We start from the raw sequence: 15,433 nt of genomic DNA, 5'->3' as shown, positions 1-15,433 counted from the left end.
GGGGAGCTCTTCCCGACTCAGGGATGGAACCCAGGTCTCCCGCATTGCAGGCAGATTTCTTTACCATCTGAGCCATATTTCGTTCCTAAACTTGACCTACTCTAGACTTAGGGAGTCACAAAGTCGTCCCACTGACTGTGCGCGTCCCTGAGACCTCGGCCTCTACGTGTCCATCTGTAAGTTGGGCATGAAAGTGAGGTCGCTCAGTCGTGTCCGACTCTTTGCGGGTAGCCCACCAGGCTGCTCTGTCCATGGGATTCTGCAGGCAAGAATATTGGAGTGGGTTGCCATTTCCTTCTCCAGGGGATCTTTCCGACCCGGATATCGAACCCAGGTCTCCTGCATTGCAGGCGGACGCTTTAACCTCTGAGCCACCAGGGAAGTTGGGCATAAACGAGTAAAAATGCAGTTGAGCACCGGACCTGTGGTAAACTATACTGGGAAGATCCCAGGGGACAGGAACGGGGGGGCGGGTCCCAACTTAGGTGGGTGTTTATGTCAGGAGAGGGATGGTGATTTGGGCCTCAGCCCAGCGAGGCCGGCTGCCGGGCGGAGAAGTGCCAGCGAAGAAGGGGTTAGGGGAGAATCTATGACTGGGGGGTGAAGGTGAGGGCCCCGCGGAGCAATCAGGTGGGGGATGGAGCCTCGGGCTCCTCCGTGCTTTGTTCATTTACAAGCCAGGCCCCTCTTTCCGGAGAAGCCAATTAGATCCCCGCCGGGGGATCATCTGACCTCGCGCCTCCCGCCGGGAGGGGCTTCGACAGGGGCGGGGCCGGCGGTCGCCTCCTCCGGGACCCGGCCGCGGGCCGTGCGGGGGAGTCCCGGGCGCCGCCGCGCAGCCCGGCCCCGCCCCGCGCCCGCCGCGCCCCGCCCTCGGGGCTTCCCGGGCGCGCGCCGCCCCGCCGTGTCCGCGCGCCACGCCCCCCTGCTCGCGGGCCGCGTGCGGAGCCGCGCGCCCCGGAGGCTCGGGGACCGTGGCGGCGGGCGGCGGCAGAGCAGCCGTCCGCGGGCCATGTCTTCCCCGGCCGTAGCGAGGAGCTCCCCGGGAGGGAGCCAGGAGGTGGACTCGCGGCCGCAGAGGCAGGGCCGGTTTTGGGAAGTGGGCGGCGGCGGCGGCGGCGGCGACCGGCTGGAGCGCGCCGCCGCGGAGTCGGAGCGCTGGGAGCTGCTGCTCCGCCGGGGCGAGCTGCTGGCGCTGGGCGGCCACCTGAAGGGCGCGCTGGAGGCGTACGCGGCGGCGCTGCGCCGCGGGGCCCCGGTCAGGCCCGAGTGCCTCGGAACCCTGGTTGACTGCCTGGTGTTCAACTACCGGCTCCGCCACGGGTTGGGCTGGAGCGCGAGTCCGGCGGGGGGCGCCCACCGCGGCGATAGCGCCGGCGGGCTGCTTAGCTGCCTGGGCTGCCGGGGCTTCCTCAGCGAGCCGGTGACCGTGCCCTGTGGCCACAGCTACTGCCGCCGCTGCCTGCGGAGAGAGCTCCGCGCGCGCTGCCGCCTCTGCCGGGACCGGCTGCCGCCCGCCGCGGCTGCCGATGCCCCGGGGACCTCCCCGCGGCCGCCTCCGGCCGCCGCCGCCACCGCCACCGCCACCGCCACCGCCACCGCCTCCTCCGGCTTCAGGACCAGCGTCGTTCTCAACCACCTGGCCGAAAAGTGGTTCCCGGGCCAGCGGGAGCGAGCCCGGGCGGCCGGCCGGCTCGGGGAGCTGCTGCACCAGGGGCGCTACCGGGAGGCCCTGGCCGCCGCCTGCGAGGAGCTGCGAGCAGGTGAGCGCGCGGGCCCCGCGACCGCACCCTTCCTTCCCGACGCGCGGGGCGGCCCCAAGCTCGTCTGCGCCCCAGGCCAGCTGCCTCCCAGGGTTTGCGTCTTGGGGTCCCGGGTTGTGTGTGTTTTGGGGGGTGTGTGTGGGAAGGGGCGGCGCCCCGAGGTGCTTCGGTCACAATGGGGATCGCCCTCGAGCCGACTGTGACGCGGCGCGGGGTTTCCTACGCCTCGGCCTGGCGCTGTGGCGGGCGCGCCCCGAGTGGAGCGGCGCGGAGCGGGTGGCCGGCCGAGGCCGCGCGAGCGCGGGATGGGGAGGGTGTTGGGCGAGCCTGAGCGTCGGCTCGCTTCCTGCCGCGCTCTTTCCGGTAATTGGCCGCCCGGGCCGGGTCCGCCGCGGGGAGACTCCTTGCTGGGGCGGGGAAGTGGATCCCCAGCCGACGATGGGCGTGCAACGTATATACCTTGGTCTCCCGCTAAAGTCACCAGGGCAATTGGAAGCCGCGGGAGGCAGAATTGCATAAGCCGGGGTGGGTGGGGGTGGTGGAGGGCGTTGTGTAACGGGTGACGTCGGGTGGGCGTGGCGGGAGCTGGGAGCCCGCACCCCGCACCCGGAGGCCCGGTCGGAGCTGCCCAGGGTTGTCCCAGTCTTGAATGAGAACGCCCGGAGACTTGCTGCCTCTTGATGGTTTCCACCTGTCTGTTTCACAGCGTGCTTATTTCAGAAACGCTTGTGCTTCCTTTCGAATGCACGTAGCTCATGGTGAAGATAATAGAGGTAGTCTCTGATGGAGTTCGTGGCCACGCTTGTGTTTGCCTTTCCATACTCTTGATCAAGCTCTGGCGGCGAAGGGCCTCTGAAGATCTTCGGTCTGTTCTTTCGCCGCCAAGAAGCAGTTTCAGCCTGCTAACCTAGGCTAGCCACTTTTCTTAAGGTGGTTTGGGGCTGTGGAAAGAGACCTTGGCGGAGGTAGTTAGCTGTGTAAAATGAAGCGTTGTAAAATCGGTGGTTTTCTACCATGGGTATTCCCTCCACCCCCAGTCTTGGGACGTTATCAGGGGCAATATCTAGAGACGTTTTTGGTGGCCACCCCTTGTACGAGTGGAGTGGTGCTGTTACAAATAGTGGGCAGAGGCCACGGAGGCTCTTTCAGTATCCAGTGATGCGCGGGACAGTTTCCCACACAATGATCAAGGCCTGAAGTGTCAGTTTTGTCCTTGTTAACCCTTGTGTGAAATAAGCATATTTCAAGGTGGAATAGAATAATACTTGGAGAATTAACCACCAAAGAAGTAGAATTAATCACCAAGAAGATAAACTGATGTGAGGTTTGAGGTGCATTTATAAACTGTAACTGAAAGCATCTTGGAAGCTTTTTTTTTTTTAACCCTAAGCGCTCAGTCATTTTGAAGTAGTCATTATGTTAAGTCGTTGAATACCTTTAGAATTCAAACCGCAAACTTGGCATGCTTTCATATACTTTCAGTATCTTTACCGGGAGTAGCAGTTATAGAAGTAGCATGATAGACCCAGAACAAAACAGAACTATTTGGAAGACAAAATTCCTCAACAGCTCATTCTCTCTGGGTGAATCGAGTTTGGATGGTCAACGAAGGACAGACCATGTAGGACACGTTCTTCAAAATGAGGAAGCAGCAGCTGGGGCAGTGACACGACTGGTCCACAGTCACACATCCAGCTGATGTGCGGAGGCAACACTGTGTCCTGAATTTCTCCTAAATGTTGGATCAGGATTCATCCTACCGTTAGGGCTCATCCAATGAAAATGTGTAGCATCAATTCCCAAGGAAGTTTTTTGCCACTAGTGTGAAATAAAGGAGAAACTCCTACTGATTTAAATGGTTTGACCTCTTAAATTAGGCTTTTTGAAAAAATTCAGGTCCTAATCCACAGAAGAACAGGGAGTATTTACTAATTAAGATCTAGCTTAGCGTTCTATGACCAATAATGTTTTTAATTAAAGAAGATTTGGGCCTGGGATTGAGGATATTATTTTTTAACAGGGAAAGAGGGAAATATCTACTCTTTCTCCTTTTTTTTTCAATTTGCATAGACTACATGTGGGAATTTTGTCCATTCAGCTGCTTCATTCTACTTTTGCAGGACTAGAACCCAAGACTCCTTTGACCTTGTCCATTTTCTCCTCAGTTTTAGGTCTTTGAAAAATCTGTAATTCCATACTCTGAAATGTGTCTGATTGGTACTAATGAGGATAACTTTTTTCATCCTTTGAATCTTTAGTACAAAGTAGGAAGAAAAAAATCTTAGAGCTAACAAATTATAGTTGATGGAGTGCAGATATTATGTGTTTAACAGTTTATGAGGGTAAATAAAAAGGTTTAGTAGAGTTATAAATCTACTTGTGCAGTTAAGGTTTAACTTTGAGAGCTAGTTAGCTAGAAAGGCATTTGAAATGTGTTTGTATAATTGGACAGCTGTACCCCAGATACCTTCATTATTGCTAACAGTGGAAAAAGACTATAATTTCTTCATATAATTCTTGCAATGAAACAAGTAAATACTATTAACTAGAAAAAATAATCAGTCTACAGTTAGCCCACACACATCCAAATTTAAGCCCTTTCAACAAGAAAGGAAAGCTAGAAAACCTTTGCCAAAATCAGAACGTTCCCATGAGATTACATAAGTTTCTGTTGAATTGAAATATATTTAGATAACATTTAATCCATTGATCTTTTGGTATTAACTTTTGGATGTTTCATAACTTTGTCTTTTTGGTATTCAGGAATATTATGTACAGATCTTTTCTGCTTTGGTTCTTTATACTTAAGACTCTTAAAATGATCCCACTCAGCTATGCTCTTTGTTTTATTTTTAGTGAATTTTTACACTGGCTTGCCCCTCTCTCCACAAAGAAGACCAACAGAACAGTATAATTTATAATTTGAAATGGTTAGAAAGTAAGTAAAAGTCACAGGGAAGAGAACATTTTATTTAAAACACTTGGAGAAAAAAGTTTTATTTTTAATATTCAAAAAAAATGTTTGGCTATGCTAGATCTTATTTGGAGCGTTCAGAATCTTCTGTGTGTTGAGGCATGTGGGTTCATTTTTGTTTTGTTTTTAGTTGTGGCGTTTGGAATCTGTAGATGCAGCGTGCGGGGATCTAGTTCCCTGACATGGGATCGAACCTGGGCCCCCTGCACTGGGAGTGCAGAGTCTTAGCCATTAGACCACCGGGAAATCTCTGTTTTGATTATTAATTATGTATTCCTTGTCAGGTATTTCAAAATGTTTTATATCATTTCATTGTCACAAAGAATTCTATGGAGTACTATTATCCTCAGAGGGAAATTGAAGCGCCTGAGGTGCCTAGTACTGCCTAGTAGTTAGAGCTGTGCCTATTGGTGTCTAACGACCTGGGTTTGAATCCCAGTGCAGTCTCCACCTGCTCTAACCTCCCTGTGTCTAACCTCCCTGTTTTGCTTTCCTTATCTGAAAAGTGAGCAGTGTCTACCTCATAGATAACAATCGTAACAATAGCCTAGGCCTGTTGTGAGAATTAAGAGAGTCAAAACGTGTGAAGTGCTCCGAATAGTGCCTGGCGGATAAATACCCAGTAAATATTAATTAAAATATTCTTAAAATGTAAAACTTGTGCCCCAGCTAGAAGATGATTTAGCCAAAATTGAAATCTAAATCTTATGATATCAAATCCTGTTCTTTTATCTCTACCACATTAATATTACCAGTGCATGTGTGCGGGCTAAGTTGCTTCAGCCATGTCCAACTCTTTATGACCCCATGGTGGGTATCCTGCCAGGTTCCTCTGTCATGGAATTCTCCAGGCAAAAATACTGGAGTGGGTTGCTGTTCCCGTCTCCAGGGGATCTTCCCAACTCATGGATCCAACTCGGATCTCCTGTTTTGCAGGTGGATTCTTTACCATCTGAGCCACCAGGGTATATTAACAGAGTGAGGGTTAAATCCTGATTCTGGCCTACATATGTTAATTAGTAGTAACATTTTAGCATATATCAATAAAATATAGATGCTGCAAGGCTTTCCTGATAAAAAGATTAGTCAAATTATGTGTATGTTAGGTGCTTAGTCATGTCCAACTCTTTGGGACCCGATCGACTGTAGCCCGCCAGGCTCCTCTGTCCGTGGGATTTTCCAGTCAAGGATACTGACATGGGTTTCCATTTCCTTCAGCAGGGGATTTTTCTAACCTAGGGATCAAACTGCATTTCAGGCAGATTCTTTACCATCTGAGCCACCAGGGAAAAAAGATTAGTCAAATTATAGGTAAATAATGAATACATTTAAAGAAAATGTAAAAGGTTTTTTAACATTTTATTAGTCAATGAGGTTAACATGAAGAGATTTGAATTTAATTTATCCCCTCAAAGAGTCAGACAAGACTGTGTGAAACTCAGGCTTCACTTCAAACTTATGTATCCCTTGGAGTGGGGCAGGGCAACCCACTCCAGTATTCTTGCCTGGAGAATCCCATGGACAGAGAAGCCTAGCAGCCTGCATTCCATAGGGTCGCAAAGAGTTGTATGCAACTGAAGTGACTTACCATGCAAACTTATGTATGCCCTAACTTACTCTGCCAAATGCTTGAAACAGTAAACATTGACATTTATATGGTGGTTTATACTTCGCAACACATTTTCACTTCCATTAACTGAGGACTTCCCTGGTGGCTCAGACAGTAAAGCGTCTGTCTACAATGCGGGAGACCTGGGTTCGATCCCTGGGTCGGGAAGATCCGCTGGAGAAGGAAGTGGCAATCCACTCTAGTACTATTGCCTGGAAAATCCCATGGACAGAGGAGCCTGATAGGTTACAGTCCATGGGGTCGGAAAGAGTTGGACAGGACTGAGCGACAAAGATCATGCGAGATAGGAGAGGCTGTATTAGTACCCCGAATTCATAGAATGTAGAAAAAGAGCTCCAAGAAAGTGACTTTTTAAAGGCAAGCAAGTAACCAAGTTACAACTGAAAGCAGAAACTGGGCATGTGGGTATTGCTTCTAAGACTGATTGATTTTAAAATGAGCATATAAATCTTAAGTGTTCTTGTTATTAACAAGTGTTTGTTGAGTGCTTGCTCCATACTAGGCTTTGTTTTAGGTGTTGGAAATACAGAGGTGAATAAAATCAAGTGCCTGTCCTCAAAGAGAGTTTGTGTTTTTTGTTTCTCTTAAAGTTGCAGCAAATTAGTATTTCTTGAAAATAGTTAGAAAAGGGGCTTATTGCTTAACTGATTTCTAACAAACTGAATGTGTATCCTGTATATCTCTGATTCATCTTTCCTTTAATTCAGAAGTCCACTTTTAGGATTTTTGCAGTGCCTCACGGTCACTATTATAACAGCATTTTCTCATTGTTATAGAAAATGAAAAAGGGGGTTATATAAATAACTCTGAAGTGGTCTGTTTAAAATAATTTCTATGTTTTTACTTTTTATTCATCAAGCAAATGATGAAAGATTGACCAAAGCTCAGTTATCATAGATTTCTCATTATTTATTTATTAAACTTTGGTTTACTCAGTCTTGTTTTTATATTTAGTGAAATATTTCTGGAGGCTTAGGTGTATTCAAGTATAATTTTAAATGTATTTGTATAGTATTCTGCCTCTAATGGCTTCCCTGATAGCTCACTTGGTAAAGAATCCACCTACAGTGCAGGAGACCCAGGTTCGATTCCTGGGTTGGGGAAGGGACAGGCCACCCACTCCAGTATTCCTGGGCTTCCCTTGTGGTCCAGCTGGTAAAGAATCTGCCTGCAATGTGGGAGACCTGGGTTCGATCCCTGGGTTGGGAAGATCCCCTGGAAAAGGGAAAGGCTACCCACTCCAGTATTCTGGCCTAGAGAATTTCATGGACTGTATAGTCCATGGGGGGTCACAAAAAGTCAGACACGACTGAGCGACTTTCACTACTGCCTCTTGCATTATAAAGATATTTTTTGAAATTGTCATTATGTTTTACTATAGAAGGTGAATGATTTAAGAGAACTCTAAAATGCTAAGCAGAAGTTTCTGTTCAATTTTTTTTTTCTTTTTCTTGTGGTGTTAATAGAATAGGATCATTCTTTTTTCTTTTTCTCTTCCCCTCCTTTTGTGCAACCTGAATTGCTAATCCCTAAAGATATTTCCTCTGTCCATGAAATTCTCCAAGTAAGAATACTAGAGTGGGCAGCCATTTCCTTCTCCAGGGGATGTCCCCGACACAGGTATTGCACGCCGATTATTATCCTCTGAGCCATCAGGGAAGCCCAAAGATATTTCTTACCTGGTCTATGAGGTATTTGAGTAAAAGAGGATATTTCTTACCTGGTCTATGAGGATTATTTGAGTAAAAGATGTAGAAAATACTTTACCTTGTATTAAGAACTGATGTCATTTATTTATCAACTTGTTTTGAAATATTTTGTAATTTAACAGTAATTGTTATTTATTGAGCGCTTATGTGCCAGGCCTTGTGTTAACTGTTAACATGCATCCCTTTAAAAAAATATTGTTTATTTGGCTGTGCTGGGTCTTAGTTGCCACACATAGGATCTTTGATCTTTAGTTGTGGCAGACTGGATCTAGTTCCCTGACCAGGAATCGAACCCATGCCTCCTTCATTGGGAGAATGGAGTCTTAGCCACTCAACTACCAGGGACGTCCCCTCACAACAGTCTTAAGATGTAGGTATCTCGAGCATTTTATAGGTGAGGAGACAGAGGTTCAAAGAGTTAAATAAATGGTCAAAAGTGAATCAGAACCCAGATCTTCTGAATCTAGTGGTTATGATCTTAATTAGTACACCAAACTACTATTCCTGGACGTTATTAATCGCTAATAACTTGTCAGTCAGCAGCCCTTAGTTTAACTGTGATAACCAAGTTCTATAGAAAAAATTTGGTATTTCAGTTAGCCATTGGAATTCTTAAACTAGCTGAACATATAAATATAAAAAGAAAAGACACTCTAGAGGAATGATAAAAAGGAAATGAACAGGGAATTTTTACACTTACACATAAATAATTCAAATAGCCAATAAATAGTTTCAAGGTCAAACTCACTGAGAAAAGGCACACTAAAATAATGATGCTGTTTTTCATTTGTATTTTTAAATTATTTTAAATGAAACAAAGATGAATATTTTTTAATGATAAAAAGTTCACAAAGAAGATAGACATTGTAAACCATTAGACACCTAATAACAAAGAAACAGATACATCAGAAGAAATATAAGGGAAAACAAAAAATATATAATCATAATGAGACATACTAACTTTTCTCTAAGAATATTTTATGAAGTACAGAAAAAATAAAGAATCAGAGCATCTTGAATGATATCGTTAATAACTTGAATGTAATTTATGTTTAATTAATGTATATTAATCTGATATCCTACACAGATATATTTAAAATTTTGTATCTCGTATGTTGTTGTTAGTGTCCATAGGAGATTTAGAAAAAGTGGCAAAAAAGATAAACATTATTAAATTTCAAAAAGTAGAATTCTTGGTGATTCAGTTATACATATACCCATATTATTTTTTTAATTTTCCATTACAAGATATTGACTATAGTTCCCTGTGCTATGCAGTAAACCTTTGTTGCTTGTTGCATATATATTTTTTAAAATTAGAAATCTAGCATTCTATTCATAATAAGTTGAACAAGTTGAATCAAAATGTCAAAAATTTTTTAATTAGGCAAAAATTCATTTTCTAAAATATGTTATACATATTATTTATATGTATATGTATACTAAAGCTTTTCTACTGTGCTTGAGAAAGAACATCAAAAAAGGGGGGGAGATGGAGAAATTGGAAATTATAAAGTAAATGAAATGGGAGCACTGAATATGAAATAGAAAAAGTGAAACAAACTAAATAAAAGTAAAAGCTCCTCATATAGTCCAGTTGTTTGTAAACATGGCTGCTCGTTAGAAGGAGAAGGCAATGGCAACCCACTCCAGTACTCTTGCCTGGAAAATCACACGGACGGAGGAGCCTGGTGGGCTGCAGTCCATGGGGTCGCTAAGAGTCGGACATGACTGAGCGACTTCACTTTCACTTTTCACTTTCATGCATTGGAGAAGGAAATGGCAACCCACTCCAGTGTTCTTGCCTGGAGAATCCCAGGGACGGGGGAGCCTGGTGGGCTGCCGTCTATGGGGTCGCACAGAGTCGGATATGACTGAAGCGACTTAGCAGCAGCAGCAGCTCGTTAGAAACATATCTGGAGCTCTGGCAAAAAGAAAAAGCAATATCTGGGCATTCCCCCCGCCTCCCACAAAATGCCTTGATAATTATGATATGTATCTGGATTTTAAAAAGTGATTACAGGTTTTCCTATTAAATGGTAGTTTTGGTGATACAGAATTCTACTTTTTCTGTTGACCAGTCATGATACAGTGGTATTAAGTGGGTAATAGTTACATAATCACAGTAGTAAAAGATGTTTATCAGTTCTTACAATCAATAGCCAGACAAAAAATAAAAGATAATTATAATTGCAAGCCATAATGGAAACATGATTAACCTAATAATATGAAATAAATACATACAGTTTGGGGGGTCAAGCAGAGTGATGTGAAAAGTGGAAGTGCACGTGTTTTCCGTGTGTTTTCATCTGCTCAGCCAGTCTGTCTCTTGGTTGGTTCTTTTAATTCATTTACATTTAAGGTGATTATCAATATGTATGATCCTATTACTGTTTTTTTAATTTGGGGGGTTTATTTTCTGTAGGTAGGTCTTTCCCTTCTCGTTTCCTGCCTAGAGAAGTCCTTTAGCATTTGTTGTAAAGCTGGTTTGGTGATGCTGAATTCTCTTTTGCTTGTCTGGAAAGCTTGTCATTTCTCCATCAGATCTGAAGGAGAGTCTTACTGGATAGAGTATTCTTGGTTGTTGGTTCTTCCCTTTCATAATATTTCATTTTAAGTATATCATGCCATTCCCTTCTGGATTATAGAGTTTCTGTTGAGAAATCAGCTGATAGCCTGATGGGAGTTCCCTTGTATGTTATTTGTCGTTTTTCCCTGGTCACTTTCAGTATTTTATCTTTGTCTTTAATTTTTGTCTGTTTGATTTGCTATGTGTCTTGGTGTGTTCCTCCTTGGGTTTATCCTTCCTGGGACACTCTGTGCTTCCTGGACTTGGTTGACTATTTGCTTTTCCATGTTAGGAAAGTTTTCAGCTATTATCTCTTAAAATATCTTCTCAGGTCTTGTCTTTTCTCCTTTTGGGACCCCTATAATGCAAATGTTGGTCTGTTTAATGTTGTCCCAGAGATCCCTTAGGCTGTCTTCATTTCTTTTCCTTCTTTTTTCATGTCCTGTTCTGTGGCAGTGATTTCCACCATTCTGTCCTCCAGCTCATTTATCCCCTCTTCTGCCTCAGTTATTCTGCTGTGAATTCCTTCTAGAGTACTACTCATCTGTTTGTTTCTTTTTTAGTTCTTCTAGGTCTTTGGTAAACATTTTTTGCATCTTCTCAATCTTTGTTGCCATTTTTTTCCAAGATCCTGAATCATCTTCACTATCATTATTCTGAATTCTTTTTCTGGAAGGTTGCCTATCTCCTTTTCCTGGGGTTTTTCCTTGTCCCTTCATCAAGGACATAACTTTCTGCTTTTTCATGCTGGTTGTGTGTTAGTCTCTCAGTCGTGTCTGCCTTCCTGCTCCCCATAGATTGTAGCCTGCCAGGCCCCAGGCTCCTCTCTCCATGGAATTCACCAGGCAAGAATACTGAAGTGGTTGCCATTCCCTTCTCCAGGGGATCTTCCCGACCCAGGGATCAAACCCGGATCTCCCTGCATTGCAGGCAGATTCTTTACCATCTGAGCCACCAGGGAAGTCCTTAACTTTCTGAAATGTGGCTTGTTTTACTCGCTGTGGGATTGTGGTTCTACTTGCTTCTTCTGCCTGCCCTTTGATGGAGGAGGCTAAGAGGCTTGTGTAAGCTCCCTGGTGATGGGGAAAACTGGGTCTTGCTCTGGTGGGGACGCCCTTGCTTACTGAAGCTTTAATCCAATTGTCTGCTGATGAGTGGGTTTTCGCTCTCTCCCTGGTAGTTGTTTGGCCTGAGGCGACCCAGCCCCCAGCTCTAAGGTCAGTTTAATGGCTACCTTCAGGAGGGTTTACACCAAGGGGGACCTTCCCAGCCTGCTGCCTCCAGTGTCCCACCCCTGTGCGTGGCCCCTGCCGACCCACACCCCCCCCAGGAGAGCCTCATCCCAGCAGGTGGTTTCGGTTCAGTCTCCCGTGGAGTCGCTGCTCTTTTCCTCTGGGTCTTGGTGTGCGTGTGGTTTGGTTTGTGCCCTCCAAGACTGGAGTCTTTGTTCCCCCAGTGCTGTGGAAGTCTTGTAATCAAATCCCGCTGGCCTTCAAGGTCAGATTCCCTGGGGATTCCCAGTCCCTTTGTCGGTTCCCCAGGCTGGGAAGCCTGACGTGGGGTTCCAGACCTTCACAACAGTGGGAGAACTTCTTTGGTATTACAGTTCTTACGGTTCTCCAGTCTGTGGGTCACTCACCCGGTGGGTATGGGATTTGATTTTATCGTGATTGTGCCCCTCCCACTGTCTTGCAGCAGCTGCTTCTTTGTGTTTGAATGTGGGGTATCTTTTTTGGTAGGTTCCAGCATCCTCCTGTCGATGGTTGTTCAACAGCTAGTTGTGATTTTGGTGTTCTCACAGGAGGAGATGAGCGCACATCCTTCTTCATTCCTATTTTCCTAGGAAACAAAAACACACAGCTTCTGGGAGTGTAACATTTTTATAAAAGGAAGGTGAGCAGAATATATTGAAGACTTTGTATAATATATCTACATAGCTTTCTGCACACTTAGCTTTCTAGAAAATAAGGAAATAAGCTGATATGTAAAAAGCTTATAGGTAAGTGTTCATTGCAGTACTTTTTATAGTAGCAAAAATTAGAATAGGGAATTTTACATAGATGGTATATATAATGGAATACTTTGCAACCATTAAGTATCTTGTGGATATAATCACATTGATAAAAAGCAGATTATACACAGTATATATGGTATATTTCATAAAACTATACATTAAAAATGTAATCTACCCACACAGATAAAAAAGTACAGGTTATATGCCAACACTGGTTATTTCTTAGTTCATGAGAGCATGAATTGAGGAGCTTAAGACGACAGATTTTAATGAATTGCTTTGTGGTAGGAAAAGGATCTTTGGTTCTTAATTTTCTGTATTTTTCAAAGTTTATAGGTAAATATTTTATAACACTTGTTATTCAAAACAAGTGTCTTGAAGATAAATGATGTGTACACACCACTTACTATCCATAACCTACTGGAAAACAGATTTCTTTGAGACGTCTCCACTTTGGAGAATTCTCTTCCTGCAGCCCATGCGGTACCTTGGACCACTTAAAGCTAGTTTCCTCAGATGTGTAGTAGAATTTTATTTCAGTTGTTTTATTGACCTAGGTACTGACGATACCACCATGTCGAAGAGAAGAGGGAATGAGGGCAAGGATTGACGAGCCCAAGGGGACAGATTTTAATGAATTTTCCCTGCTTCAGCAGACATTTATCAAAGCAGGAATAGAGGATACAGAGACAGTAAATAATGGGGGGAGCTCAAAAACAGATTTTTTTATAATTAAATATATGCCACGCACATACAGTGATGGAACACAATCGTAATAGCAAACACTTAAGTAGAGCTTATAATGTACCAAGCCCTGTTGTAAGTACGCCCTGTGAGCCCTGTTATTAGCAAAGGTGAACAGCAGGAACTCTGGATCCAGGTGGCTGGAGGGAGCATCTAGAATCCTTCACTTACGAGCTGTTTGGTCTTGGGCAAGATACTTAAACTTTCTGTACTCAATTTCTTTATAAAAATGTGAACAATGTTAGACCCACATAGGATTGTTCTGAAGGCTGTAGATCATTTAGAACAGTTTCTAGTTTTTGTTGTTACCAAATAACTGTATTAACTGAAAAAAATTATCATCTCACATATTTAAAATTCTTACCCTTTGCTCCTTTGTGTATATTTTTGCATTTTAAAAGTCTATTGAAAATTAGTTCAGTTCTTCCCTTGGGGGTAGTTGTTTTTTTTTTTTAAGTTTTATTTTATCAGCCATAAAAAGGAACAAATTTGAGTCAGTTGTAGTGAGGTGGATGAACCTAGAGCCTGTTATACAGAGTGAAGTAAGTCAGAAAAACAATACTGTATATTAACACATATACATGGAATCTAGAAAAAAGGTACCGATGAACCTGTTTGCGGGGCAGAAATAGAACAGACTTGCGGACACTGGGGGAAGGAGAGGGTGGGACGAATTGAGAGAGTAGCTTGACAAACGCACACGGCCACATGTAAAAGAGAGAAGGAGCAGGAAGCAGCTGTATAGCCAGGAAGTTCAATTCACATGCCTTGTGATGACCTAGAGGGGTGGGATGGTGGGAGGAGGGAGGTCCAGGAGGGAGGGAGTATACGCATACCTTTAGCTGATTTACTTCTTTGTACAGCAGAAATCAACACAACATTCTAAAGCAATTATCCTCTGAATAAAAATAAGTTTTTATTTTTATTGGAGTTAGGTTAACGGTGTGTTAGTTTCAGGTATATAGCAAAGTGATTCAATTATATATATACATGTATTGTTCTTAAATTCTTTTCCATTTAGTTTATTACAGAATATTGAGCAGAGTTCTCTGTGCTGTACAGTAGGTCCTTATTGGTTATCTGTTTCAAATGTGATGGTGGTGGTGGTTTACTTCTCAGTCGTGTCCAACTGTATGCAACCCCATGGACTGTAGCCCACCAGGCTCCTCTGTCCAGGGGATCTTCCTGACCCAGAAATTGAATTCAAGTCTCCTTCATTGGCAGGCAGATTCTGTATCTGTTTTGTAATAAGTTCATTTGTATCATTTTTTTTTTTTAGATGCCACATATAAGCAGTATCATACGGTATTTTCTTGTCTTTTTCTGGCTTCACTTAGTACGCTAGTCTCTAAGTCCATCCATGCTGCTGCTGATGGCACTGTATCATTCTTTTTTATGGCCGAATAGTATTCCACTGTGTCTATGTACCACATCTTTGTCCATCACCTGTAGATGGACATTTAGCTTGCTTTTGTGTCTTGCCTGTTGTAAATAGTGCTGCAGTGAACATTGGGGTACCTGTATCTTTTCAAATTCTGGTTTTCTCTGGATACATGTTACAGAATGAGATTGCTGAATCATATGGTAACTCTATTTTTAGTATGGAGGTGTTCTTCATAGTGGCTGTACCAGTGTACATTCCTACCAACAGTGTAGGAAGTTTCCCTTTTCTCCACACCTTCTCCAGCATTTATTGGTTTTGATGATGGGCATTCTGACTGATGTGAGGTGATATCTCATTGTTGTTTTGGTCTGCATTTCCCTAATAATTAGCCATGTTGAGCATCTTTTCATGTGCCTCTTGGCCATCTGTATGTCTTTGTTGGGGAAATGTCTGTTGAGACCTTCTGCCCATTTTTTGATTGTGGTGTTTGTTTTGGCATTGAGTTGCATGAGCTGTTTGCAGATTTTGAAGATTAATCCTTTGTCAGTTGTTTCATTTGCAGATATTTTCTCCCATTCTGTGCATGCGTGCGCGCTCAGTCATGTCCAGCTCTTAGAGACCTCATGGATTGTAGTCCGCAAGACTC

The 15,433-nt window shown here is 44.1% G+C and overlaps 1 protein-coding gene across 2 annotated transcripts in view; it reads left to right on the top strand.

Moving 5' to 3' along the window:
• Positions 1–1,012: 1,012 nt before the first annotated feature.
• Positions 1,013–15,433, top strand: part of LONRF1 (LON peptidase N-terminal domain and ring finger 1) — a 47,219-nt gene continuing 32,798 nt past the window's right edge. For both annotated transcript variants that reach the window (XM_068971107.1, XM_068971106.1), the window contains exon 1: positions 1,013–1,763. In XM_068971107.1, coding sequence (XP_068827208.1) covers positions 1,013–1,763 — 751 coding nt within the window. The remainder of the gene's footprint in view (positions 1,764–15,433) is intronic.

The sequence above is a fragment of the Capricornis sumatraensis genome, chromosome 4 (genome assembly GCF_032405125.1).
Source record: "Capricornis sumatraensis isolate serow.1 chromosome 4, serow.2, whole genome shotgun sequence".
Classification (NCBI taxonomy): Eukaryota; Metazoa; Chordata; class Mammalia; order Artiodactyla; family Bovidae; genus Capricornis; species Capricornis sumatraensis.
The sequence above is the reverse complement of the archived record's forward strand: the minus strand, read 5'-3'. Positions and strand labels throughout refer to the sequence as shown.